Here is a 27,787-nt window from a genome sequence, read left to right as displayed (position 1 = left end):
ATCCTATGTGATTTTCAGTTGCTTGGGGACAAGCAACAATTTAAGTTTGGTGTTGTGATGAGCGGATAATTTATACGCTTTTTGGCATTGTTTTTAGTATGTTTTTAGTAGGATCTAGTTACTTTTAGGGATGTTTTCATTAGTTTTTATGTTAAATTCACATTTCTGGACTTTACTATGAGTTTGTGTGTTTTTCTGTGATTTCAGGTATTTTCTGGCTGAAATTGAGGGACTTGAGCAGAAATCAGATTCAGAGGTTGAAGAAAGACTGCTAATGATGTTGGATTCTGACCTCCCTGCACTCAAAGTGGATTTTCTGGAGCTACAGAACTCGAAATGGCGCGCTTCCAATTGCGTTGGAAAGTAGACTTCCGGGGCTTTCCAGAAATATATAATAGTTTATACTTTGGCCAAGAATAAACGACGTAAACTGGCGTTCAACGCCAGCTTTCTACCCAAATCTGGCATCCAGCGCCAGAAAAGGAGACAAAACCAGAGTTGAACGCCCAAACTGGCACAAAAGCTGGCGTTCAACTCCAAGAAGGACCTCTACACGTGCAACACTCAGGCTCAGCCCAAACACACACCAAGTGGGCCCAGGAAGTGGATTTATACATCAATTACTTACTCATGTAAACCCTAGTAGCTAGTTTATTATAAATAGGACCTTTTACTATTGTATTAGGCATCTTTGATCAGTTGTATGCTATCTTAGATCACAATAGGGGGCTGGCCATCTCGGCCATGCCTGGACCTTCACTTATGTACTTTTAACGGTAGAGTTTCTACACTCCATAGATTAAGGTGTGGAGCTCTGCTGTTCCTCAAAGATTAATGCAAAGTACTACTGTTTTCTATTCAATTCTTCTTATTTCGCTTCTAAGATATCCATTCGCACCCAAGAACGTGATGAAGGTGATGATTATGTGTGACGCTCATCATCCTTCTCCCTTATAAACGCGTGCCTGACAAACACTTCCGTTCTACATGAAATAAGCTAGAATGAATATCTCTTAGATCTCCCAACCAGAATCTTCATGGCGTAAGCTAGAATGATGGTGGCATTCAAGAGAATCCGGAAGGTCTAAACCTTGTCTGTGGTATTCCGAGTAGGATTCAATGATTGAATGACTGTGACGAGCTCCTAACGAGCGATTGCAGGGCGTTAGTGACAGACGCAAAAGGATAGTAAATCCTATTCCAGCATGATCGAGAACCGACAGATGAATAGCCGTGCCGTGACAGGGTGCGTGAGCATATTATTCACTGAGAGGATAAGATGAAGCCATTGGCAAGGGTGATGCCTCCAGAGGATTAGCCGTGCCGTGACAGGGCATTGGATCATTTTCCCGAGAGATGACCGAAAGTAGCCATTGATAGTGGTGATGTATCACATAAAGCCAGCCATGGAAAGGAGTGAGACTGATTGGATGAAGATAGCAGGAAAGCAGAGGTTCAGAGGAACGAAAAGCATCTCTATTCGCTTATCTGAAATTTCTACCAATGATTTACATAAGTATCTCTATCCCTATTTTATTATATAATATTCGAAAACACCATTATCACTTTATATCTGCCTGACTGAGATTTACAAGGTGACCATAGCTTGCTTCATACCAACAATCTCCGTGGAATTCGACCCTTACTCACGTAAGGTATTACTTGGACGACCCAGTGCACTTGCTGGTTAGTTGTATCAAAGTTGTGAACCATGGAATTGGCACCATATTCTTGGCGCCACTGCCAGGGAAAGAAAGAGCCATGAATTTTACATAATTAAAGTGTAATCACGATTACGCGTACCAAGTTGCTCACGTTGCCAGGGATTGTTCGAGCCTGGACATCACAATTTCATGCACCAAGTTTTTGGCGCCGTTGCCGGGGATTGTTTGAGTTTTCGGCAAGCTTTTGGTCTGGTAACATCAGTGCCAAGTTTGGATCCGGCAACAACACCAAGTTTTTGGCGCCGTTGCCGGGGATTGTTTGAGTTTGGACAACTGACAGTTCATCTTGTTGCTCAGATTAGGTAATTTTCTTTTTGTTTTATTTTCAAAAATATTTCTAAAATTTTCTCATCTGTTTTCGAAAAAAAAATAAAAATGTTTTCAAAAAATTTTTATTCAAAATTTTTAAGAATGAATTCTAGTGTTTCATGAAGCATGTTGAAGCCTGGCTAGCTGTAAAGCCATGTCTATTCCTTTGGGAATGAGTATGTCAGGCATGTCATATCTGAATTATATGCTGAAGCTTGGCTGGCCATTGGCCATGTCTAGTGTTTTGGACCGGAGCTTTCATTGAAGGCTTGGCTGGCTAGTGAGCCATGTCTAATTCCTGGACTGAAGCTTTAGACTAAGAATGCAAGATTCCTGGAATTCATATTAAAAATTTTGGAATCCTTATTTTCCTTTTTCAATTAATTTTCGAAAAATACCAAAAAAAATTAGAAAATCATAAAAATAAAAAAATATATATTTTTTGTGTTTCTTGTTTGAGTCTTGAGTCATATCATAAGTTTGGTGTCACTTGCATATGCATCTAGCATTTTTTCGAAAATTTCATGCATTCATAGTGTTCTTCATGATCTTCAAGTTGTTCTTGGTAAGTCTTCTTGTTTGATCTTGATGATTTTTTGTTTTGTGTCTTTTCTTATTTCTCATATGCATTCTTGAATTCCTAGTGCATAAGCATTAAAGAATTCTAAGTTTGGTGTCTTACATGTTTTCTTTGCATTAAAAATTTTTCAAAATTGTGTCTATGATGTTCATCTTGACATTCATAGTGTTCTTGGTGTTCATCTTGACATTCATAGCATTCTTGCATGCATTCATTGTTTTGATCTAAAAATTTCATGCATTGCATCTTTTTAGTGTTTTTCTCTTGCATCATAAAAATTCAAAAATAAAAAAAAAATATCTTTCCCTTTTTCTCTCATCAAATTCGAAAATTTGGATTGACTTTTTCAAAAATTTTTAAAATCAAATTGTTTCTCATGAGTCAAATCAAATTTTCAATTTGAAAATCTTATCTTTTTCAAAATCTTTTTCAAAAATCAAATCTTTTTCAAAATTCTTAGTTATTTTTGAAAATTAAAAAAATATTTTTCAAAAATCTTTTTCTTTTTTTTATATCAAATTTTCGAAAATAACATAATCAATTAATGTTTTGATTCAAAAATTTGAAGTTTGTTACTTGCTTGTTAAGAAAGATTCAAACTTTAAGTTCTAGAATCATATCTTGTGATTTCTTGTGAATCAAGTCATTAATTGAGATTTTAAAAATCAAATCTTTTTCAAAAACTAATTCCTATCATATCTTTTCAAAAATATCTTCTTATCTTATCTTTTTCAAAAATATCTTTTCAAAATATCTTTTCTAACTTCCTAACTTCCTATCTTTTCAAAATTTGTTTCAACTAACTAACTAACTTTTTGTTTGTTTCTTACCTTTTTCAAAACCACCTAACTAACTCTCTCTCTCTCATTTTCGAAAATATCTTCCCTCTTTTTCAAAAATTTCTTTTTAATTAACTAATTATTTTTATTTTTAATTTAAAAAAAAAAATTTTCGAAAAAAATACTAACAATTTTCAAAAACCATTTTCGAAAATCACTAACTCTTTTTCAAAATAATTTTCGAAAATTATCCCTCCCCCATCTTATTCTATTTATTGATTCATATCCTAGCATCTCATCTCACATCTCTTCCATCCTCACAGTTGTGTTTCTTCCATTATATTACATTCTTTGTCTCCCCCTCTTCTTCTACTCACACAGGGATCCCTATACTGTGGTATAAAGGATCTCTATTATTATTATTATTTTTCTGTGCCCTCTTCTTTGTCATATGAGCAGGAGCAAGGATAAGAACATTCTTGTGGAAGCAGATCCAGAACCTGAAAGGACTCTGAAGAGAAAATTAAGAGAAGCTAAAATACAACAATCCAGAGATAACCTTTCAGAAATTTTCGAACAGGAAGAGGAGATGGCAGCCAAAAATAATAATAATGTAAGGAAGATGCTTGGTGACTTTACTGCACCTAATTCCAATTTACATGGAAGAAGCATCTCCATTCCTGCCATTGGAGCAAACAACTTTGAGCTGAAACCTCAATTAGTTTCTCTGATGCAGCAGAACTGCAAGTTTCATGGACTTCCATCTGAAGATCCTTTTAAGTTCTTAACTGAATTCTTGTAGATATGTGATACTGTTAAGACTAATGGAGTAGATCTTGAAGTCTACAGGCTCATGCTTTTCCCTTTTGCTATAAGAGACAGAGCTAGATTATGGTTGGATTCTCAACCTAAAGACAGCCTGAACTCTTGGGATAAGCTGGTCACGGCTTTCTTAGCCAAGTACTTTCCTCCTCAAAAGCTGAGCAAGCTTAGAGCTGATGTTCAAACCTTCAGACAGAAAGAAGGTGAATCCCTCTATGAAGCTTGGGAAAGATACAAACAGTTGACCAAAAAGTGTCCTTCTGACATGCTTTCAGAATGGACCATCCTGGATATATTCTATGATGGTTTATCTGAGCTATCAAAGATGTCACTGAACACTTCTGTAGGTGGATCCATTCACCTAAAGAAAACGCCTGCAGAAGCTCAAGAACTCATTGACATGGTTGCTAATAACCAGTTCATGTACACTTCTGAAAGGAATCCTGTGAACAATGGGACGCCTATAAAGAAGGGAGTTCTTGAAGTTGATACTCTGAATGCCATATTGGCTCAGAATAAAATATTGACTCAGCAAGTCAATATGATCTCTCAGAGTCTGCATGGAATGCAAGCTGCATCCAACAATACTCAAGAGGCTTCTTATGAAGAAGAAGCTTATGATCCTGAGAACCCTGCAATAGCAGAGGTGAATTACTTAGGTGAACCTTATGGAAACACCTATAACTCATCATGGAAAAATCATCCAAATTTCTCATGGAAGGATCAAAAGCCTCAACAAGGCTTTAATAATGGTGGAAAAAACAGGTTTAACAATAATAAACCTTTTCCATCATCCACTCAGCAACAGACAGAGAACTCTGAACAAAATGCTTCTAATTTAGCAAATCTAGTCTCTGATCTATCTAAGGCCACTATGAGTTTCATGAATGAAACAAGGTCTTCCATTAGGAATTTGGAAGCACAAGTGGGCCAGCTGAGTAAAAGGATCACTGAAATCCCTCCCAGTACTCTCCCAAGCAATACAGAAGAGAATCCAAAAGGAGAGTGCAAGGCCATTGACATAAGCAAAATGGCCGAACCCAACGAGGGAGAGGAGGACGTGAATCCCAAGGAGGAAGACCTCCTGGGACGTTCAGTGACCAATAAGAAGCTTCCCTCTGAGGAACCAAAGGAATCTGAGACTCATCTAGAGACCATAGAGATTCCATTGAACCTCCTTATGCCCTTCAGGAGCTCTGATGAGTATTCCTCTTCTGAAGAGAATGAGGATGTTACTGAAGAGCAAACTACCAAGTTTCTTGGTGCAATCATGAAGCTGAATGCCAAATTATTTGGCATTGATAATTGGGAAGTTGAACATCCCTTGTTCATCAATGAACTAAGTGATCTGGATCAACTGACATTGCCTCAGAAGAGACAAGATCCTGGAAAGTTCATAATACCCTGCACCATAGGCACCATGATCTTTAAGGCTCTATGTGACCTTGGTTCAGGGATAAACCTCATGCCCCTCTCTGTAATAGAGAAACTGGGTATCTATGGGGTGCAAGCTGCTAGAATCTCATTAGAGATGGCAGACAACTCAAGAAAACAGGCGTATGGACAAGTAGAGGATGTGCTAGTAAAGGTTGAAGGCCTTTACATCCCTACTGATTTCATAGTCCTGGATTCTGGAAAGGAAGAGGATGAATCCATCATCCTAGGAAGACCTTTCCTGGCCACAGCAAGAGCTGTGATTGATGTTGACAGAGGTGAAATAGTCATTCAATGGAATGAGAACTCCCTTGTGTTTAAAACTCAAGGATCTCCCTCTGCAACCATGGAGAGGAAGCAGAAAAAGCTTCTCTCAAAGCAGAGTCAACTAGAGCCCCCACAGTCAAACTCTAAAGTTTGGTGTTGGGAGGCCACAACCAAACTCTAAGTTTGGTGTTGAACTCCCATATCCAAACTCTAAGTTTGGTGTTGGAGAGTCTCAAACAAAGCTCTGAACATCTGTGAGGCTCCATGAGAGCCCACCGTCAAGCTATTGACACTAAAGAAGCGCTTGTTGGGAGGCAACCCAATTTTTATTTATCTAACTATATTTTCCTTAGTTATATGTCTTTATAGGTTCATGATCATGTGGAGTCACAAAATAAATATAAAAATTGAAAACGGAATCAAAAACAGCAGAAGAAAAATCACACCCTGGAGGAGCATCTGTCTGGCGTTCAGCGCCAGAACAGAGCATGGTGCTGGCGCTGAATGCCCAAAATGGGCAGCTTCTGGGCGCTGAACGCCAGAACAGGCATGGTTCTGGCGTTAAACGCCAGAAATGGCACACAAATGGGCGTTGAACGCCCAAAATGGCCACCAACCTGGCGCTGAACGCCCAGAGTTGGGTACAAAGGCATTTTTACATGCCTAATGGGTGCAGGGATGTGAATCCTTGAACACCTCAAGATCTGTGGACCCCACAGGATCCCCACCTACCTCCACTCACTTCTTCTCACCACTCTCTTTCACACAACCCCATAAACACTCTTCCCTAAAAACCCCTCACCAATCACCTCAATCTCTCTTCCCCACTAAACCTTCACCACTCACATCCACCCACTCTTCCCAATAAACCTACCTCATAAACTCCACCTACCTTCAAAATTCAAAACCAATTTCCCACCCAAACCCACCCATATGGCCGAACCAATACCCCACCTCCCTACCCTATATAAAGCCCTCCATTCTTCTTCAAATTCACACAACACACCCCTCTACACTCCTCTTGGCCGAAACCACATCTCCCTCTCCCTCTCCATATTTCTTCTTCTTCTTCTTCTATTCTTTTGTTTATTGCTCGAGGGCGAGCAATATTCTAAGTTTGGTGTGGTAAAAGCATAATATTTTTATTTTTCCATTACCATTGATGGCATCTAAGACCGGAGAATCCTCTAGAAGAGGGAAAGGGAAGATAAAAGCTTCCACATCTGAGTCATGGGAGATAGAAAGGTTCATCTCCAAAGCCCATCAAGACCACTTCTATGATGTTGTGGCCAAGAAAAAGGTGATCCCCGAGGTCCCTTTCAAACTCAAAAGAAATGAGTATCCGGAGATCCAACATGAAATTCAATGAAGAGGTTGGGAAGTTCTAACAAATCCCATCCAACAAGTCGGCATCCTAATGGTTCAAGAGTTCTATGCTAATGCATGGATCACCAAGAACCATGATCAAAGTAAGAACCCGGATCCAAAGAACTATGTTACAATGGTTCGAGGGAAATACTTAGATTTTAGTCCGGAAAATGTGAGGTTGGCGTTTAACTTGCCCATGATGCAAGGAGATGAACGCCCCTACACTAGAAGGGTCAACTTTAATCAAAGGTTGGACCAAGTCCTTATGGACATATGCGTGGAAGGAGCTCAATGGAAGATTGACTCCAAAGGCAAGCCGGTTCAACTAAGAAGATTGGACCTCAAGCCTGTAGCTAGAGGATGGTTAGAGTTCATTCAATGCTCAATCATTCCCACTAGCAACCGGTCTGAAGTTACCATAGACCGGGCCATCATGATCCATAGCATCATGATTGGAGAAGAGGTGGAAGTTCATGAGATTATATCTCAAGAACTCTACAAGGTGGCTGACAAGTCCTCCACTATGGCAAGGTTAGCCTTTCCTCACCTCATTTGCCACCTATGCAATTCGGCTGGGATTGACATAGAGGGAGATATCCTCATTAAAGAGGACAAGCCCATCACTAAGAAAAAGATGGAGCAAGCAAGAGAGCCCAGTCATGGAGCTCAAGAGGCGTATGAAGCTCATCATCATGAGATCCCGGAAATGCCTCAAATGCACTTTCCTCCACAAAACTACTGGGAGCAAATCAACACCTCCCTAGGAGAATTGAGTTTCAATATGGGACAACTAAGGGTGGAACATCAAGAGCACTCCATCATGCTTCATGAAATAAGAGAAGATCAAAAAGCAATGAGGGAGGAGCAACAAAGACAAGGAAGAGACATAGAAGAGCTCAAGGACATCATTGGTTCCTCAAGAAGGAAACACCACCATCACTAAGGTGGATTCATTCCTTGTTCTTATTTCTTCTGTTTTTCGTTTTCTATGTTATGTGCTTATCTATGTTTGTGTCTTCATTACATGATCATTAGTAGTAGTAACTATGTCTTAAAGTTATGAATGTCCTATGAATCCATCACCTCTCTTAAAATAAAAACTATTTTAATTCAAAAGAACAAGAAGTACATGAGTTTCGAATTTATCCTTGAACTTAGCTTAATTATATTGATGTGGTGACAATGCTTCTTGTTTTCTGAATGTATGCTTGAACAGTGCATATGTCTTTTGAAGTTGTTGTTTAAGAATGTTAAATATGTTGGCTCTTGAAAGAATGATGACTAGGAGACATGTTATTTGATAATCTGAAAAATCATAAAAATGATTCTTGAAGCAAGAAAAAGCAGCAAAGAACAAAGCTTGTAGAAAAAAAAAAAAAGAAAAAAAAAGGGGCAAAAAAAATAGAAAAAAAAATTTTAGAAAGAAAAAGAAAAAGCAAGCAGAAAAAGCCAATAACCCTTAAAACCAAAAGGCAAGGGCAAATAAAAAGGATCCCAAGGCTTTGAGCATCAGTGGATAGGAGGGCCTAAAGGAATAAAATCCTGGTCTAAGCGGCTAAACCAAGCTGTCCCTAACCATGTGCTTGTGGCGTGTAGGTGTCAAGTGAAAACTTGAGACTGACCGGTTAAAATCAAGGTCCAAAGCAAAAAAAAAGAGTGTGCTTAAGAACCCTGGACACCTCTAATTGGGGACTTTAGCAAAGCTGAGTCACAATCTGAAAAGGTTCACCCAATTATGTGTCTGTGGCATTTATGTATCCGGTGGTAATACTGGAAAACAAAGTGCTTAGGGCCACGGCCAAGACTCATAAAGAAGCTGTGTTCAAGAATCATCATACTGAACTAGGAGAGTCAATAACACTATTCGAAATCTGAAGTTCCTATAGATGCCAATCATTCTGAACCTCAATGGATAAAGTGAGATGCCAAAACTATTCAAGAGGCAAAAAGCTATAAGTCCCGCTCATATGATTGAAGCTCTGTTTCATTGATAGTTTAGAATTTGTAGTATATTCTCTTCTTTTTATCCTATGTGATTTTCAGTTGCTTGGGGACAAGCAACAATTTAAGTTTGGTGTTGTGATGAGCGGATAATTTATACGCTTTTTGGCATTGTTTTTAGTATGTTTTTAGTAGGATCTAGTTACTTTTAGGGATGTTTTCATTAGTTTTTATGTTAAATTCACATTTCTGGACTTTACTATGAGTTTGTGTGTTTTTCTGTGATTTCAGGTATTTTCTGGCTGAAATTGAGGGACTTGAGCAGAAATCAGATTCAGAGGTTGAAGAAAGACTGCTAATGCTGTTGGATTCTGACCTCCCTGCACTCAAAGTGGATTTTCTGGAGCTACAGAACTCGAAATAGCGCGCTTCCAATTGCGTTGGAAAGTAGACTTCCGGGGCTTTCCAGAAATATATAATAGTTTATACTTTGGCCAAGAATAAACGACGTAAACTGGCGTTCAACGCCAGCTTTCTACCCAAATCTGGCATCCAGCGCCAGAAAAGGAGCCAAAACCAGAGTTGAACGCCCAAACTGGCACAAAAGCTGGCGTTCAACTCCAAGAAGGACCTCTACACGTGCAACACTCAGGCTCAGCCCAAACACACACCAAGTGGGCCCAGGAAGTGGATTTATACATCAATTACTTACTCATGTAAACCCTAGTAGCTAGTTTATTATAAATAGGACCTTTTACTATTGTATTAGGCATCTTTGATCAGTTGTATGCTATCTTAGATCACAATAGGGGGCTGGCCATCTCGGCCATGCCTGGACCTTCACTTATGTACTTTTAACGGTAGAGTTTCTACACTCCATAGATTAAGGTGTGGAGCTCTGCTGTTCCTCAAAGATTAATGCAAAGTACTACTGTTTTCTATTCAATTCTTCTTATTTCGCTTCTAAGATATCCATTCGCACCCAAGAACGTGATGAAGGTGATGATTATGTGTGACGCTCATCATCCTTCTCCCTTATGAACGCGTGCCTGACAAACACTTCCGTTCTACATGAAATAAGCTAGAATGAATATCTCTTAGATCTCCCAACCAGAATCTTCGTGGCGTAAGCTAGAATGATGGCGGCATTCAAGAGAATCCGGAAGGTCTAAATCTTGTCTGTGGTATTCCGAGTAGGATTCAATGATTGAATGACTGTAACGAGCTCCTAACTCGCGATTGCAGGGCGTTAGTGACAGACGCAAAAGGATAGTAAATCCTATTCCAGCATGATCGAGAACCGACAGATGAATAGCTGTGCCGTGACAGGGTGCGTGAGCATATTATTCACTGAGAGGATAAGATGAAGCCATTGGCAAGGGTGATGCCTCCAGACGATTAGCCGTGCCGTGACAGGGCATTGGATCATTTTCCCGAGAGATGACCAAAAGTAGCCATTGACAGTGGTGATGTATCACATAAAGCCAGCCATGGAAAGGAGTGAGACTGATTGGATGAAGATAGCAGGAAAGCAGAGGTTCAGAGGAACGAAAAGCATCTCCATTCGCTTATCTGAAATTTCTACCAATGATTTACATAAGTATCTCTATCCCTATTTTATTATATAATATTCGAAAACACCATTATCACTTTATATCTGTCTGACTGAGATTTACAAGGTGACCAAAGCTTGCTTCATACCAACAATCTCCATGGGATTTGACCCTTACTCACGTAAGGTATTACTTGGACGACCCAGTGCACTTGCTGGTTAGTTGTATCGAAGTTGTGAACCATGGTATTGGCACCATATTCTTGGCGCCACTGCCAGGGAAAGAAAGAGCCATGAATTTTACATAATTAAAGTGTAATCACGATTACGCGTACCAAGTTGCTCACGTTGCCAGGGATTGTTCGAGCCTGGACATCACAATTTCGTGCACCAACCACCCGGATGGAATCATGATAATCAACTTGAAGACGGGTGTAAAAGCAAGATTTGGGACTCTGGAATCTGTTCTGACATCCAACACCCCGGGAGCCTAAGAATCTGTTTGAAGCTGCTCAAGGGCTTTACGTGCCTAGTTTGGGATCCCAGAGGCTATTGGAATTACAAATATGGGTGGAGATTCCTGGATGAGTTCAAACACAAGCCACCATAACAGGAAGCTCATCAAATATCCAACTTAAGGACTTTAACTAAAAGTGCTAGGTGGGAGACAACCCACCATGGTATGATCGTTCCTTTTTCATTATTAGTTAGTTTTATTTGTTTTCGAGTTTTATTTTATTTTATTATATTAAACCTGGAGTTTTACATCACATTCATATTAACACTGCATTCTGCATTTTTCATGCATAAAAAAAAAAGATTTTCGCACGCGACGCGTCCGTGTCGTATGTGCGTTTGGAAGAAAATGAGGTTGAACAGAGAGTCACGCGAAAGCGTGGCTGGAGGCGCGCTAATGGCACAAGTTGATCCACGCGTCCGCGTCACCCACGCGGCCGCGTGGTCCTGTAAATCGACGTAACAAAGGTGTATGGCCGAAAGTTGAGCTGGAATTGGGCTGGACCCGTGCTAGCAGCACAAGCCCTGCCACGCGAACGCGTCACCCATGCATCCGCGTCATATTGGAAATAAGGCCACCCACGCGATCGCGTCGACCACGCGACCGCGTCACCCTGGATTTTGGCAATACCAAGTTTCGAACAGAGAGTTGTGCGACCGCGAGGCTGCACTCGCGCCACTAGCACAAATCAAGTCACGCGATCGCGTGCCCCACGCGTCTGCGTCGCCTGACCTTATTGCGCACCACGCGACCGCGTCGCCCATGCGACCGCGTCGCCAATGTCACACAACCTATCCAGATTAGTGCCAATTTTATTATCTTTTCTTCTCTAATCCTAATTTCTTCTATCTTTCTTACTTTAATTCTTTCCCTTCTCATTCTTCTTATCTTTTATTTTATTTTATTTATTTGCATACTTTCATTCATTGCATATTTTTATTTTTCTAAATTTATTATTTTACCATTGATGTTCAAATGTTCTTATTCAACTGTTACATCTTTTCTGGTATTTTCTTGGTGCTTAATGACTTGTTTAATTCTGATTGAGTAATATTATTTAAATCAATGCCAATCTTTTATATCTGTATTACTTTTGCATTGACATGAATTTATATTATCTCTCCTTCCCCACTCTCTTCCATTGTTGTACATTTTGTACGACTGGTATGCCATGGCTTCTATTGTTTTCTCACTTGCGTGTTGTAGCTACCCTGTAATTGAGACCCTTATTATTTGGCATTAACCCACCCATACTGTATTTATTTTCCTATCTTTATTTCTGGGTTACTCCTCTTCCCTTTTTCTTTCAGGATGGCCACCCGGAAGAGAACCGAAAGACGTTTACATGGGGAGACAGGCAAGTCAATCTGCACAATCTATAGAGAAAAGCATCAGTTGAAGCCACCCGTCCACTTGCACATCTTAGCATGCACCGAGGACGGTGCAATCTTTAAGTGTGGGGAGGTCGATACCGATCTCCATGGGTTAGTACCTTTCTGTTTCAACACCAATATTTAAATTTTCTTTGTTAAATTAGTTATCGCATTTGCATATTTGTTTGATTTTATGCATTTAGTTACTACTTGGTTAAAGTAATAAAATTCTTTTAAGACCCTATCTTTGAAAATTTTCACTAATTTAAATTGAAAAAGATTTTTATGTTAAAACTTGTTTGAAGTTGTATGTGGAACATGGTTTTTGAGCCAAAGAACACACAACCTGTGAGATTTTGAGCTTATTTATATGTTTACATTATTTAACCATAAATATTTTATTCTTGTGTGTTTTCTTCTCTATAATTGCAATCTTTGCTTTGTTCCATTCTATATGTCCATTATTTAGTATATTTACATGCTTGCACATGATTGAGGCCATTGTTTGATTTTAGCTCACTTATCTCAAATAAGCCTACCCTTTAAATCACCCTTGTCAGCCACTTTGAGCCTTTTAATCCCCATTTATTCTATATTTTACCACATCACTAGCCTTAAGCGGAAAATAAATTAATTATCCCAATTGAATCTTTGGTTAGCTTAAGATAGAGATTGTGTATCAAATAAGTATGGAAAATTGTGGGAACATGGGTTGATAAGGGAATGTATCATGTTTTTAATTTATTTGAATATGGAAAATTTGGGAACCTACTCATGAAAAACCAAAATAGAAAAATAATGAAAAATCCATGTGCATTGATAAGTTATGTTTGCTTTTATGATTCAAAAAAAAAAGAGAGAAAAGAAAAGAAAACGAGAAAAAGAAAAAAAATATATATATATATATAATATAAATAAATAAATAAGGGGACAAAATTATCCCAATGTTGAGTTAATGAAAAAATCAATGCACATGTGATAAATTAAAAAGAAAAAGTTGATACATGAGTATGTGATGTAAAAGTGGGAATCTTGGGTAGCTAGGCATGAATTAGAATTATATAGAGTATATGTATGTTAGGTGAAAGTTTAGGTTAATTAAAGATTCATATTATAGCTCACTTGGCCATACATATATCCTTACCTTCACCTTAGCCCCATTACAACCTTGAAAAGACCTCATGATGTTTGCATTGGTACATTAAATAATGTTGATTGGTTAGATGAAGAACAAGGTTTAGAAAGCATGACTAGAGAAGAGTATAGTGAATAACCCTATACACTTGAGAGATTAGAGTGATATACACTACCAGTGAGGGTTCAATGCTTGATTCTATGTTCCGTGCTTTCATGAGATGTCTTCTTACAAGTTTACTTGCTTTTTATTATATAATTTGAATTAGTGGAATTTGATTTATGTTTGTCTTGGAGAACTTATTTACTTTTAACCAAGTAGGTAGAAATATTTTGCATTCATATACATAGGTTACATTTCATACATTTTACCATTCCTCTTCACTTTTATAGTTCTCTCGAGCTTAGCATGAGGACATGCTAATGTTTAAGTGTGGGGAGGTTGATAAATCACTATTTTATGATTTATCTTGTGCTCAATTGAGTGGTTTTTATCTACTCTTTACCCACTTATTCATACTATTTGCATGGTTTTACATTTGCCTTCCTAATTATGTGCTTTAATTGAAAACATGTTTCTTTGGACTTATCTTTGCTAATATTAATCCTCTCTTGTTACCATTAGATGCCTTGATATGTGTGTTAAGTACTTTCAGAGATTACAGGGCAGGAATAGCTCAGAGGATGGAAAGAAAGCATGCAAAAGTGGAAGGAATACAAGAAGTTGAAGGAACTGCAAAGCTGTCAGCCTGACCCTCTCACACTCAAACAGCTGTAACTTTAGCTACAGAGGTACAAACGACGCAGTTCCAGTTGCGTTGGAAAGCTAACGTCCGGGGCTTCGATTTGATATATAATATGCCATAGTTCCCCCGACGCTAGGCGACGCGAACGTGTGCTTCATGCGGCCGCATCGCAGTGACGAAAAACCAGCGTGGCAGATTTCTCCTCCAGCGATTTCTGGGCTGTTTCCGACCCAGTTTGCGGCTCAGAAAACATAGATTAGAAGCTATAAAGTTAGGGAATGCATCCATTCAAAAACATGCTCTCATATTCACAATTTTAGAAGTAGATGTAGTTTTTAGAGAGAGAGGTTCTCTCCTCTCTCTTAGGATTAGGATTTAGGATTTCTCTTAGTTTTAGGAGTGGCTCTCAATCTCAGGTTCTTTATTTTTATTTATTTTCCCAATTTAATTTATGAACTCTTCCATGTTACATATAATTTTCTTAATTAATGTTATTTGAGATATTTTCAGATTTAAGATTGCTTTGCTTTATTTATATTGATACTTTTAATTTAATTTAGATATTTTTCTCCCTTTTGGCTTTGGTCAAGTGATTGGTAGTACTTGAGTTATCAAACTCAGCAAGTGATTGAAATTGGTAGATTCTGCTTGAGCTAGGATTGCTCTAATACTAGTCTCTCCACAGGAGTTGACTAGGACTTGAGAATCAAGCAGATCAGTCCACTTAACCTTCCTTTGTTTAATAAAGGCTGACCAAGTGGGATTAAAACCCAATTCTATTCACACCTGATAAGGATAACTAGGATAGGAATTCCGATTCTTATACCTTGCCAAGAGATTTTATTATTATTATTTTATTTTACTTGTCATATAACATATTCCCTCCTTACTTCCAGAACCCCAATTTACAAACTCATAACCAATAATAAGAACATACCTCCCTGCAATTCCTTGAGAAGACGACCCGAGGTTTAAAATACTCGGTTATCAATTTTAAAGGGGTTTGTTACTTGTGACAACCAAAACGTTTGTATGAAAGGACTTTTGAAGGTTTAGAAACTATACTTGCAACGAGGATTTATCCACAAATTTCTAGACCACACAAAAGTCCTCTCATCAGTCGCACATCGCTCATCTTGTCGTCTCGGCTTTTCAGTCTCCGGCCTCTGCTCATCTTGTCGACTCACCTCTACGGTAAGCACTCCTCGGCTCCTCCTCTCCTCGTTAAAGCAACCAGCGTTGATCACCCCACCCACATCCCTCTATCTCCGGTTTGTTTACTTCGTCTCTGTCGCTGGCTCGCCGCCCAAATCGCCTCTCTGCTCGCCTCTCCGTTCTCCGCGGCGAGTGTCATTGCATGCTTCTTCAATGTCGTCGGCGGTAAACTCTTCGACTCTAACCTGGTCGTTCTTCCCTGATTTGAGTTTTTAATTACTAACAGTAGCCAGCAAGTTTACAGCTCCCCCGATCTGAGATCCAGCGTTATCACGGCGGCCAAATCTGAGATCCACCTCTCCTTTCCGTTCACCCACTACTCCATCGATCTGAGATCTGTTTATTTTTTTTTAATGTAGAGTTCAATTTTTGAATTCCTACTGTTGTCAGTATGAGAAATATTTTCTTTCTTACTGTTGTGGAAATTGGAATCCCTAGAACTTAATTTGTTTGCACTTGTTCTTTGGTTATCAATTGTGTCCTGAATGCATTGTTGTTAATTCTTATGACCTATGTGTATGTGATTTTGATGTGGGCTTCTCTCACTTTTTTGTTTGTTACTGATTAGTCACAATTAATTAGTTTCTAATTTTTTTTTCAAGTACTCTCAAGTACTCTTCTTTTCTTTGTTTTCTGAAATTCTAGAAACTTGTTTCTGCATAATTAGTTTGGTGGGTTTGGATTCTGCTTATTTGTTTTGAGAATTGTTGTTCATTATCTCAGTAAGAACTTGTTAGAAGTTAATTAAAAAATTTTTATTTTAAATTTTATTTAGAAATAATTAAATTTTTAAAGATTTTATTTAATATTTAATTAAACCGGTTTAACTACGGTTCAACCTCGGTTGAACCATTAAACCGCTAAACTGGTCACTTGACCGGTTCGATTTTCAAAACCTTGATTATTATATTATCCTGTGTGTTGCTTTATTTATTTCCGTATTCTTCTTTGTGTCTGTTTAATTTGTCGCAAACATTTATTTTTCGTTTAAAAAAATCGATTATATGCTAACTCGATTACAGGCTTAATAATAATTATTAGCTAAGTTTTAAGAAAGCAAGTTGGTAGCACTCGATTTTCAGTATGATCATGACATACTGAAAATTGGATCGTTACATATCCAACTCCCTTCCCTCCATCCCCACCTATTTTGTTTCTTCCAAGCACATTATGTTACTCTTTTTCTTTGTCAAAGTGTTCACCACTTTCATAAATTTTTTTAGAGGAATGCTTGAGGGCCAGCAATTTTGGTGTTTTGTAACCATCAATTGGCCATCAATAGTATTTTTAATGGTGTGAGATTACATCTGATGGTGGAAAATCACTTACTATTATTTTGATGGTTAAGTGCTGGCCAGAAAACATAAAAGTTGCTGGCCCTCTAGACTTTTCCATTTTTTTATTAGTATGCCTATATTTCATGTATGTTGTCTATGCCTTTACTTGTATCTTCTTTTTTTTTTTTTATCTCTTTGTTGATGAACTAACTTATTTATCCTTGTCCGTTCACAAAAATGTGAAAATCATTACTTGTTTTGCATTATATTAGAGCACCGATACAACGATTATTACTTATTTGATACTGTACGTGAGCCATACAACATGTTGGGGTGATAATCTATGTTTAGGACAATAAAATATTTGGTCCTTATTATGAAGATTTAACTAAATTTTTATTTTGGTTGTCGATGACGGAACATACCCTCTTTCTTTATCTAGGTTTGGAACTGCCAAACCGAATAAGTAACATAAACAGAATTATATCTCCTCAATCTATTACATTTCTTTAGACCACAATCATTGAACTTCCAAAATATCTTTTTCCTATTTTAGAATGAAATTTTCGTAGTTTTCTCAAAAATAATATGTACATATGTTTTAATCTTAATCATTGATGATTTTATCTAATTTATCCAAAATGACTAAATTTTTAAAGTAGTTCTTCGTATTGGACTCGTACACCAATTATACTCTTGAATTTTCAATTTCACCATTTGGACCTTGAGATTGAACTCTAAGCTCCATAATAGTCCTTAGGCCCATTTCGGATATGACTCAGCGAATCAGAGTGCTGATGTGGCACAACCATTGCCACGCTGGATGTGTCATACAACAACGTTTAAGGTATTAGTGTCGCTTATTATTTTTTATGTGTGAGAGAGAAAGGTGTATAACAAGAAGCTGTGAGCAGAGATGTGTTTCACATTGGTATGGGATGTACAAATCGGATGCACCGATTTGTTTGTTTTATTTTTTTTTTTAAACAAACAATCACAAATCGGACGGTCCGATTTATGATTTCGAAAATAAAAAAATTTTTAATGTTGAAATCGGACCGTCCGATTTTTATTTTAAAAAAAAAAATAAAAATACAAAACGGACCCTCCGATTTGTAGTTTATTTTTTTCCCAAACAAATCGGACCCTCCGATTTGTAGTTTATTTTTCTCTTCAAACAAATCGGACCGTCCAATTTAAATAAAACACCATATAAAAAAAAACACATAATCTTCCAATAATAATGTATTACACATATATTTAGTCAATATAAAAAAAATTAGCCTATTAGTGCCTGGTGAGATGAAAACATCACCGTTTTACGTGAACGAGAAAAACAAAACCTTGGAGGCATATGTGTTTTGATCATTCACAATTCTTTTCCTTCTTTTCTCCAACACTTAACCCGTTGTCTATATCTTCTTTTGACAATAGTGAAGGCTTAGTGTGGTGGTGTGGTTGTGCAAGTTCGGGCAGTTTTGTGGGGATGCTAATGTCGCCGTTGAGTTCGCCGAGTCCGTGTGAAGAAAAGGAAGCACCATTGTTGTTGTCATCGAGGTTAATATATAGTGCAATTATTTTTTTATTTTTTATTTTTTTTGGTAATCATAGATGATCCAAGGGTTTAGTTGGTTTTCTTTTTTGTATGTGGTTGGGGGTGTTTTCGTTGTTGTTGAAGGTTTAGGGTTTCAGATGTTCTTCTGTTACGGTGGGGGTTTTTAAAATGTTCTATTTTTTATTAATAGAACAAGGGAAATTTTTTTTTTAACTAAACATGATATGCAAAATGTTGATTTTTGGTTTAGTCATAGTCATTGAGTTAAGTTGAAGGGAAAGGAGAAGATAATAGCTGAGGATGATGCATTATTTCAGATCAAGTTGATTTGGGTTTGTAGGAGATGCAAGGGTTGAAGACTATAATGCTTATGATCCGGGGGTTGATTCTGATGGTGCAAATTTATGGCATTTATTAGAGATGAAAACTCCACCGATCTTTGAAGATGAGCTGGATGAAGATAAGGATGCTGATGAGATTTCTCAGTGTTTAGGGAGGGTGCAAGGTTTGGTAAATTGCACCTTCCCAGACCTTGTTCGCACTGATGTTCTTGTCCAGTTCTCGGTTGAAGACGAGCGGCTCAAACTCCTTGCTGTACACTTCTGCAAAAGGTTGGTTACAACCAATACTAGAGTTGGAAGAAGAATAAGAATAGCAAAAAGATGGAGATAACGGAATAGAAGAAGCAGAGGTACAAGAAGAAGATAGGGGTTCTAGGGTTTATAAATGCAAACAGGGATTACTATGGAGCATCATCACCACATTCCCATATTAGCTAGCCGTTATTAATGCTAGAGTGGCAGTGATTGTGGCAACTCATCATCTCAACTGCTGAATCATGTTGAAAATGGACCGGAGGACTATTATGGAGCTCAAAATTCAATCTCAGAAGTCCAAATTGGTGTAATTGAAAACTCGAGTATAATTAGTGTACAAACTGAATCCGAATGACCATTTTGGAAATTTAGTCATCCAAAATACATGTATCACACTCAACCATGATACATGAATATGAAACATAGGCCACCAATCAACCAATATATTCTTGGTGTTTAAAAAAAAAATTTGTTTATAATAATATAAAAGTTGATTCTTTTATTATAACAAAGTTTAGTTATTTTGTTTTCCAGAGTCTCATTACTCTAATGATTATTTATTTTATGGGAAAATATGTGAGAAGTGAAGTATGGAATTAAAATATTTTCCATTGAAACACAAGCACAGAAGGGAGCAAATAAGCAAACAAGGATAAGAGAACTAATTATCAATGACCACCTATATTTTGGAAAACAAATTACTCAACCAGAACAAAACCTTTTTTTAAGTATTCCAAGCATGGAAATGGCAAGTCCAAAACATGTTCCAGTTCTAGGGATTTAGATATGAGTGCATTCACAATCAAATTCCTGTTGATATACTCACTATCTAGAGAGAAACCTCTACACACAACCAGGGACGTATTACAGACCCAAGGTACTGCAACAGTGAAAGCAAGGCCATGGCCCCCTTTTTCTTTGCCTGAGTTTCCCGTACCTAAAACCACATCCTTGTATGCACGGCAAACTTGATATACATACTTTCCCATAGGCAAGACTAGCTCCAGTTCAGATGGGAAAGATCCAACATTGTTCAAGACATCAGAGTCCGAATGCAGGTTCACCACGACAGTGCCGTGCTTTGGATGGAGCCTACTACTAAGGGCTTTTAGAAATGGCAAATCTGGGTTCCAGAACTTGTGGGGAAATATATCATCACCATCATAAGCATCAATAAAGATCATATCATATAGGTTGTTGCTTTTAGTAATAAATTCCTCTGCATCTGCTTCGTAGAGGTAAAGCCTTTCATGAGTTCCTTTCCACATAACTTCATTAATGACATCAGGTTTTGTGAAAGCTCGGTAACCTGACTGTGTCATAAGTGAGAAAGCTGGGAACCCCATGGCTTGAATTGATGCCGAGATAACAAGGGGATCAATTTCAACTATGTGGACAATGGCACCTGAAAAGTGGACAGAAAATTAGACAGGTGTGAAAGGAAGAACATCGTCAACTGAAGTTACTTCACGAAAGCACATTGTTTTAGATAAGCATGTAAAATTACTTACAAATGAAAGCTACATTGAATCACGGATCTCATATTGCTTAGGAAATACTGATCACGATAAGCAAGAAACTTATTTACTCTGCATATAGGATGATTCTAGAGCCTCTCTTCTCTACGTCTCTACCACCAACAGTTTAGCTGCTAGGATTAGAGACAAATTTCCCAATGGACTTCAAGTTTTTAAGCCAAAAAAAAATTCAGGAGCAGTTTAGAAATTACTCAAAATCAGAATATTGGAGGGTTCAGTGAAATCTTAGGGCCTAATAACTTGTAAGGGGAGAGAGGAATGAGGGATTGCCATTATGGCAATAGAATATGTGGGTGCTTATTGGAGAAACGCTTGAATTTTTCAAAAGCATAAATTATTATTTTGTATTAGGTAAAACAAAAAATACTTTTTCTTTTAACTTTTAAAAGTTACATGCGAAGGCAATATGTAAAGAATATTTATGATAATTCTTTCATTTTGAATCGACTCACACTTTGCCTTATCTATTGAAATTGCTATCCAACAGTAAATTTTCCAGAGCTAATCAGTTTGGAAAACATCAAGAAATATAGCTTTTTTCCCACTCAACAATAATTTTCTTGGATATTTCAAGCTACCAATAAATACAGAGAAAAGCTATAAAACTAAAATTTTCACCTTGGATTTTACTAGCCAAAAACAGAGGTAAACTCCCCCCACCATGTCCGATGCATAAAATGTGCATATTTTTCTTTCCTTGCAGTGCACTGTTAATCTCATAATTACATGATGCTAAAGTAGTCAACCCACTAGATACCATACTCTTCAAATCTGCAACATGGAACAACATAAATTAAAAGAACAGTTAACATTTAATTGAACAGGAAGTGAACATCTACTATAAGGGCAGCGAGAAACAAAAAATAAAAATTCAAGAACCATGACCAATAAATTACCTCACAAGTTACTGGAAAATTATATAACCAATAAAAACATCAAAATCTAGGAGATTGATTGCCCATATGCTAACTACTAGTTACCAAGCATAAATGGCCCAGATCATTCAAGTGACATGCATTAAGCAAATCTTATTAGAACTGACAGTATAAATTGTCATCTCAGAACACACACACCAACAAAAAAAATAAAATAAAATAAAAAGGAAGATAGGAATAAGCTCAATAATAAAACTATTCAAAAGCAACTAACTAAATTGATTTTCACAAATTTAATGCTATAGTCTGTGCCTGCAGCCTCCCAAATAGATGGTAGATACCAAACAAAAAGCAAATTTCACTCAGATCCAAGCCAAAAGGTGCATGCTATGACGAAGAGAAAAAATGGTGAAGAGATGAAGATTCTCTTTGACAGATAGTTAAATACCTATCTAGGAGAATATATCATTTTATTTTTGTTAATTTTTTAAAGCTGATTATACACTCCTCTTCATTCTGTTCACAATAAAACCTCTTCATCATAGAATTGTCCAAGCCACAAATATACTACATCACACAAGAACCCATATATAGATATATAAAACCTTGAATAAGGATCATTTGATTGACCTCGGAAACCACAGTCCACATACCAGAGCACAAGATTTCTTTTAATTCTCAAAGTTCTTCACAAGTCAAGGTTAGATTTAGTTAAATCCAATACTTAACCTTGAATTTAGTCGATTTAGACATATAATACACAACTAAATTGCATTCTTCCTAGCAGCTTCTCTTATCTTAAAAATCAGCATGTCGTATAGCAATCACTAAATAAATACCTATACGATCAACCAATCAAGCACCTCCCCCTTTGAAAAATTATGTAAAAGATCTTTTTGTTTTTTTCACCTTTATAGGCCAAGCTAATTCACCAAAATCCCAAACCAATTACTAGATATTATCAGAAAGTAACTCAAAAGAATTATTTTCAGTATAGAAAATGGTTGAGGAATGTACATGGAACGGCCAAGCAATGAGGTTGCTGTATTAGATAGACAGATTCTGGCTTATCCTCATTGTAAACAGCCATGACTTTTGCAGTGCTCTGGCGGGTAACATGGTTGAACCGGAGCACGCGCCACTCATATCCAAGCACCCTCAGATTCCCTCCATCCCCGTATCCCACATGTACCTGCTCCCACCTCTGCTGCAGCCATCGCTCTACACTAGGCCAATGCATTCTACTCTGAAACCGAGTCAATCCCAACCAAGTTCCGTTAATGTAATCATGCACAAATCTCAAACGGTTAACAGAAATACGTAGTATTTTGATACGACTTATCCCTCTCTTTACTGGGTGGGACAATTGCCCGGAATTTAAAGTAGTTCACACCCCAAGTTTTGATTTGATGAAGCACTTTCACCATTTTTATTTTCAAGGAATTTAAAACACAAAGAAATTACTAATTAAAGCATCTTAATTTCTCTTATCCATGACCCACGAATTCGACTGTTCAAATACATGTTACCAAAAGAGAGACTTGAATATCTTTAATTTAGTCTACTTTCACTGAATTTCAAATTATTTTGGGATCCAAGCACAACTTAAGGAGAAATCAGAATTAGCGTTGGGAAAGTGCGAAAACTAACGGGTTTGGAGGAAGGATGTGCGACGACAGATACGACGCCGTTTCCCTTGCCGGAATTTGATTGGAGAACGGAGTGGCCGCAGTCATAGTCCGTGCCCCACCATTCCGAGGAGTAGAGCCAATCGCCTTCGTCATCAGCGTAGCGCCGCGCCGCCGCCGATAACCGGCGGAACCAGTTGGAACCACCACTGCGCCACATGAAGTAAAACCCTAATCCTGTAAAGGTTATTTTTATTTTTTTTTTATTGTTATTTTGGACCTATCACTCAAGCAACACTTGTAGGAAATTCTGGAGTCTTTCATGACACTTTTTGAAGCTTAAAAGAAAACCAAATGGTGCAAGCTCCATGATGCATGCGCATCATAATGCTTTTTTCTATGTTTTTTCATATAAGAATCAATTCATAATGCTTAATTATAGAAGTATTTTTGTGTTTAAGTTAAATATTATTTTAATCCCTTTAATTTGATGGAATATTATAAAAAATAAAAAAAAAAAAAAGCAAAAAACACAACACAAGCTTAAAAAAAGAAAAAAAAAGGTTTTAGACACGCTTTGAAATTTTAGACACACTTTAAACCATGTGAAGCAAGTGTGAACAAAGTGTGTCTGGCGTGTGAAGCAAGTGGGAAGCAAGTGGGTTTCGCGTGTGAAGAAAGTGTGTAGGGCATGCAAATCAAGTGTGGAACCAAGTGTGAAGGGCATGGGCGTGGCATATCGCTGGGCGTGGCAAGGAATACACGCCCTCAAGCCCACAATTCCCTTCATTATGGCGTGTCTCTGGCGTGTGAATGGCGTGCTAAGCACTGGCGGGGCTTGAACCAAAATTTTAGGGGCCAAAAATTTAATATAAAAATTTAATAATAATATTTATATTAAAATAAAATTTATAAATATAAGGGTAAAGTATATTTTTTGTTTCTGACAAAAGTTTCAAAAATATCCCTAAGTTTTATTTTGTTTCAATTTTGTTCCAAAAGTTTTTGATTTGCATCAAATATACTCTCGACGGCTAAATTTTCATAGAATTTAAGACTAATGTAACAATAATGCATGAAAATTATACTTGATTTGCTTGTGCTGAGGGTTGTTCTTATGAAATTGTTGTTGAATTAGTCTTAAATTTTTTGAAAAATTAGTCGTCAGGAGTACATTTGATGCAAATCAAAAACTTTTGGGACAAAATTGAAACAAAATAAAACTTAGGGGTATTTTTGAAAATTTTGTCAAACTTCAGGGACAAAAAATATACTTTACCCTAAATATAATTATTCTTTAAGTCTGTTACTAATAAGATAATAAATAAATAATTCTACAGATAAAAAATATAAAATAGTTTATAATGGTACTTTTCGAGTTTTTAATGACTTAAAATCTTCAATAATTGAGTCAGAACTAAACTTTTCAGCAATTTCTTTCTCAATGTAAATAACCAAACTATCCGCAAGAAAGTCGTCCTCCATCTTGTTTCTTAACCTTGTCTTTATTATTTTCATTGCTGAAAATGATCGCTCTGTAGTAGCTGTCGAAACTGGAAGAGTTAATATCAGACAAATAATCTATCAATCAAGTAATACACTTTTGACTTTTTTGTTTCTGCTAAACATCTACACAGTTCATGAATAGTTGACAAATTCTTCATTTCTGGATGCTGACGAATATCAAGAATAAAATGCTGAAGCTGAAAAGGCAAATTAATCTTCTCTTGTTCAGTAAAGTCTTCGGGATAGTAGCTATCAACAAGAGTAGAAATCTTAGCAATGTCAAAATTTTTGTAAGCATCCTTAGGCATGAGAGTAGAGCTCAGACTTAGTAGATCCATTGCTTGATCATTAAATCTGCTATTTAACTCTTGTAATTGCTTATCAATTGTGACTAAAAATATCTCCACTCTAAAATAATGCTCAACTGTAATGTGATCTTTTTGGTGACGCGAGCGTCCTTGCCTTACAACATAAGAAGTAGTTAAATCAGGAATTAGAATATCATGTTACTCACAAAATAATTTCACATTTTTTAATAATTCCTCCCATCTTTCATTTCTCATGCTTTGGATAAGTGTTTTTGTAGAATGAACTAGTTGCACAGCATTAACTATGTCTTGAGACTTCTTTTGTAAAGCTTGACAAAGAATATCAGTTATTCCCATCATATCTTTCATCAAATGCAAGATCAATACAAACTCAAATGAGGTTAGGGTATTGTAAGCACTATCTGCATCACCACGCTGAGAATAAGTTGATCCATCAACAATAATCTTTTGTAAAACAGTCAACATTGCACCATACATATTTATCAAACTGCAAACAGAAGAGAAATGAGAACTCCATCGAGTATCACCTGCTCGTTTCAAAGTACCAATTTGATTTGCCCCTTTACCAGTTTCAAGTTCATCAATCTCTAATAAATGGATAATTTCATCTGTCTTGGCAGCATGTAACTCATCATGTCGCTTACTAGAAGAACAAATGATGTTGACGATGAAAGTCAATTTTGAAAAAAACTGATGCACAGGAATAACTTCTCTTGATGCAGCAACTAATGCAAGTTGTAATCGGTGAGCAAAACAATGGATATAGTAAGCATAAGGACAATCTTTTAAGAATAATGCTTGTAACCCATTCCATTCTCCTCTCATGTTGCTGGCGCCATCATATCCTTGACCACGAATATTAGAGACATCAAGACCATGTCGAGAAAGAATGCCGCACAATTCTTGTTTTAGAGTTAATGATATAGTATCTTTGACATGTACAAGATCAAGAAAACGCTCTTGAATAAAATCATGTATATCAACAAATCTCAAAACAAGTGCCATTTGTTCTCTTTTGGATTCATCACGAGCTTCATCTACTACAATGCAAAACTTGAAATCTCCAATTTCTTCACAAATATGCTTTCTCACCTTGTTTGAGAGTATATGCAAGATTTCTTTTTGAATTTGATGTGAAGTATATTTAGCATTATATGGAGCATTTTCTAACACAGTTCTTGCAACTTCATCATTGTAAGATGCTATGAGTTTTATCATTTCAAGAAAATTACCTCGATTTTTTGATTCTGGAGTCTCATCATGGCCTCTGAAAGCACAAGCTTGAAATGTAAGCCAACGAGTTGCATCAATGGAGGATTTTAGACGCAATCGATTCTTTTGAATTTCCTCAGAAGTATGATCCTCAATTACATTTTGGATGTGACTTGCCTGATTCAATAAATCTAGACATGCTCCAACTGCATTATTGTGTGGTGAGCAAGGATCTCCAATATGTTTAAGAAAAGCACAATTCTTTCCATCATTAACTTTTTTCCAATTTCTAAACCCTTTACTAATAAAAATATCTGACCCATTATGTCCACTGGGTTTTTTGCTAACCAAATAACAAAATAAACAATATGCAGCATCTTCAGAAGGTGAATACTCTAACCATAAAGAAAAAATACCAAACCAAGCATATTAAAATCGTCTTGGATGCTTCGTACCAGATAGAAGATAATTGTCAAGATGCTTTTGATATGGACCCCATTTAAGATAAGCTCGTCTAACCTCATCTCTCTGGTTTGGGCGATATTGCCAAATTTGAAGCCGTTTTCCAGGGTCTCGTTCCAAAGAATTAAGATCAAACTCATCAGATGCAATTCTTTGAACTTTTGAAGGTTGCATCTCACTTTCTTCGTGATTCATTATAGTAGAAGAACTATCTACAGGTGTTGATATTGTAAAAGTTATATGTTCTCCTTCTTGAATATTAGCCTTCCTCTTAAAAAATGCATCAATTCTTTGATTTTTCATCATTATTTTGTATAAAAATTTGAATATATATTCTGTAAAATATGTAAAAAAAAAGTTAGAAGGATAAATATTAAAATTTATAATATTTATTGAATTTTTTTATGAATTTATCAAAATACATAATATCAATACTTATTAAATATTATAATATTTTTATCATATAAAAAATTAAATTAAATAAATAGTAAAATATAAAATAATATTAAATTAAATAAATAAAAAATACCTAATTTTTTATATTTGAACTCAAAGATAAAGGGAGTGTTGTTTGTTGAATAGAGAAGCAAAGCAAAGGCAGTAGCAGTAGCGTGTTTTGAGAAGCAAAGGTTATCTTTTGATTTGATTATTAGATATCTTTTATTTTATTAGATGACCTTTTTTTATTTGATTTGATTATTAGATGATTTTTGTTATTCTTATTTTTTTTGTTAGATAATTTTTTTGATTTGATTTGATTTTATCTTTTAATTTTGATGTGTTGTAAAGTTAACAAAGGCCCACTCACTAAAAATTATTATACAATAAATGTATGAGATGGGAATTGAACTTGGATACTTCAAGTTATAGTAAAGCATTTAAACCAATTGAACTATTTTTCATTTTTGATGAAGTACTACTAATTTTTTTATAAAAAGTTTGGGGGACATGGCCCTCCCTTGTCTGAATGAAGCTCAGCCACTAGTGCCAAGAACCGCACGTCGTCGAGCCTCATTCTACCTCAACCTGGTGTGGGAACTGGCGTTCC

General features: G+C 36.7%; 1 protein-coding gene, 1 non-coding gene and 1 pseudogene across 2 annotated transcripts; all 3 read right to left on the bottom strand.

Moving 5' to 3' along the window:
• Positions 1 to 4,377: 4,377 nt before the first annotated feature.
• Positions 4,378 to 4,485, bottom strand: LOC148574134 (small nucleolar RNA R71). The gene has a single exon (XR_015905693.1). It is a non-coding gene; the product is annotated as a small nucleolar RNA R71 (small nucleolar RNA).
• A 15,293-nt stretch (positions 4,486 to 19,778) lies between these two features.
• On the bottom strand, positions 19,779 to 23,798 carry LOC107625303 (S-adenosyl-L-methionine-dependent methyltransferases superfamily protein). Its single transcript, XM_016327911.3, has 4 exons — positions 23,253 to 23,798; positions 22,620 to 22,848; positions 21,346 to 21,498; positions 19,779 to 20,594 (listed from the first exon to the last, which is right to left on the bottom strand). The coding sequence occupies exons 1-4, from the start codon at positions 23,448 to 23,450 to the stop codon at positions 19,888 to 19,890; spliced, it is 1,287 nt and encodes a 428-aa protein (XP_016183397.1). The 5' UTR covers positions 23,451 to 23,798; the 3' UTR covers positions 19,779 to 19,887.
• A 791-nt stretch (positions 23,799 to 24,589) lies between these two features.
• Positions 24,590 to 27,042, bottom strand: LOC107627255 (uncharacterized; annotated as a pseudogene).
• Between the last annotated feature and the right edge of the window lie 745 nt (positions 27,043 to 27,787).

Source organism: Arachis ipaensis, chromosome B2, assembly GCF_059453495.1.
Source record: "Arachis ipaensis isolate K30076 ecotype BB chromosome B2, ASM5945349v1, whole genome shotgun sequence".
NCBI lineage: Eukaryota > Viridiplantae > Streptophyta > Magnoliopsida > Fabales > Fabaceae > Arachis > Arachis ipaensis.
The sequence above is the reverse complement of the archived record's forward strand: the minus strand, read 5'-3'. Positions and strand labels throughout refer to the sequence as shown.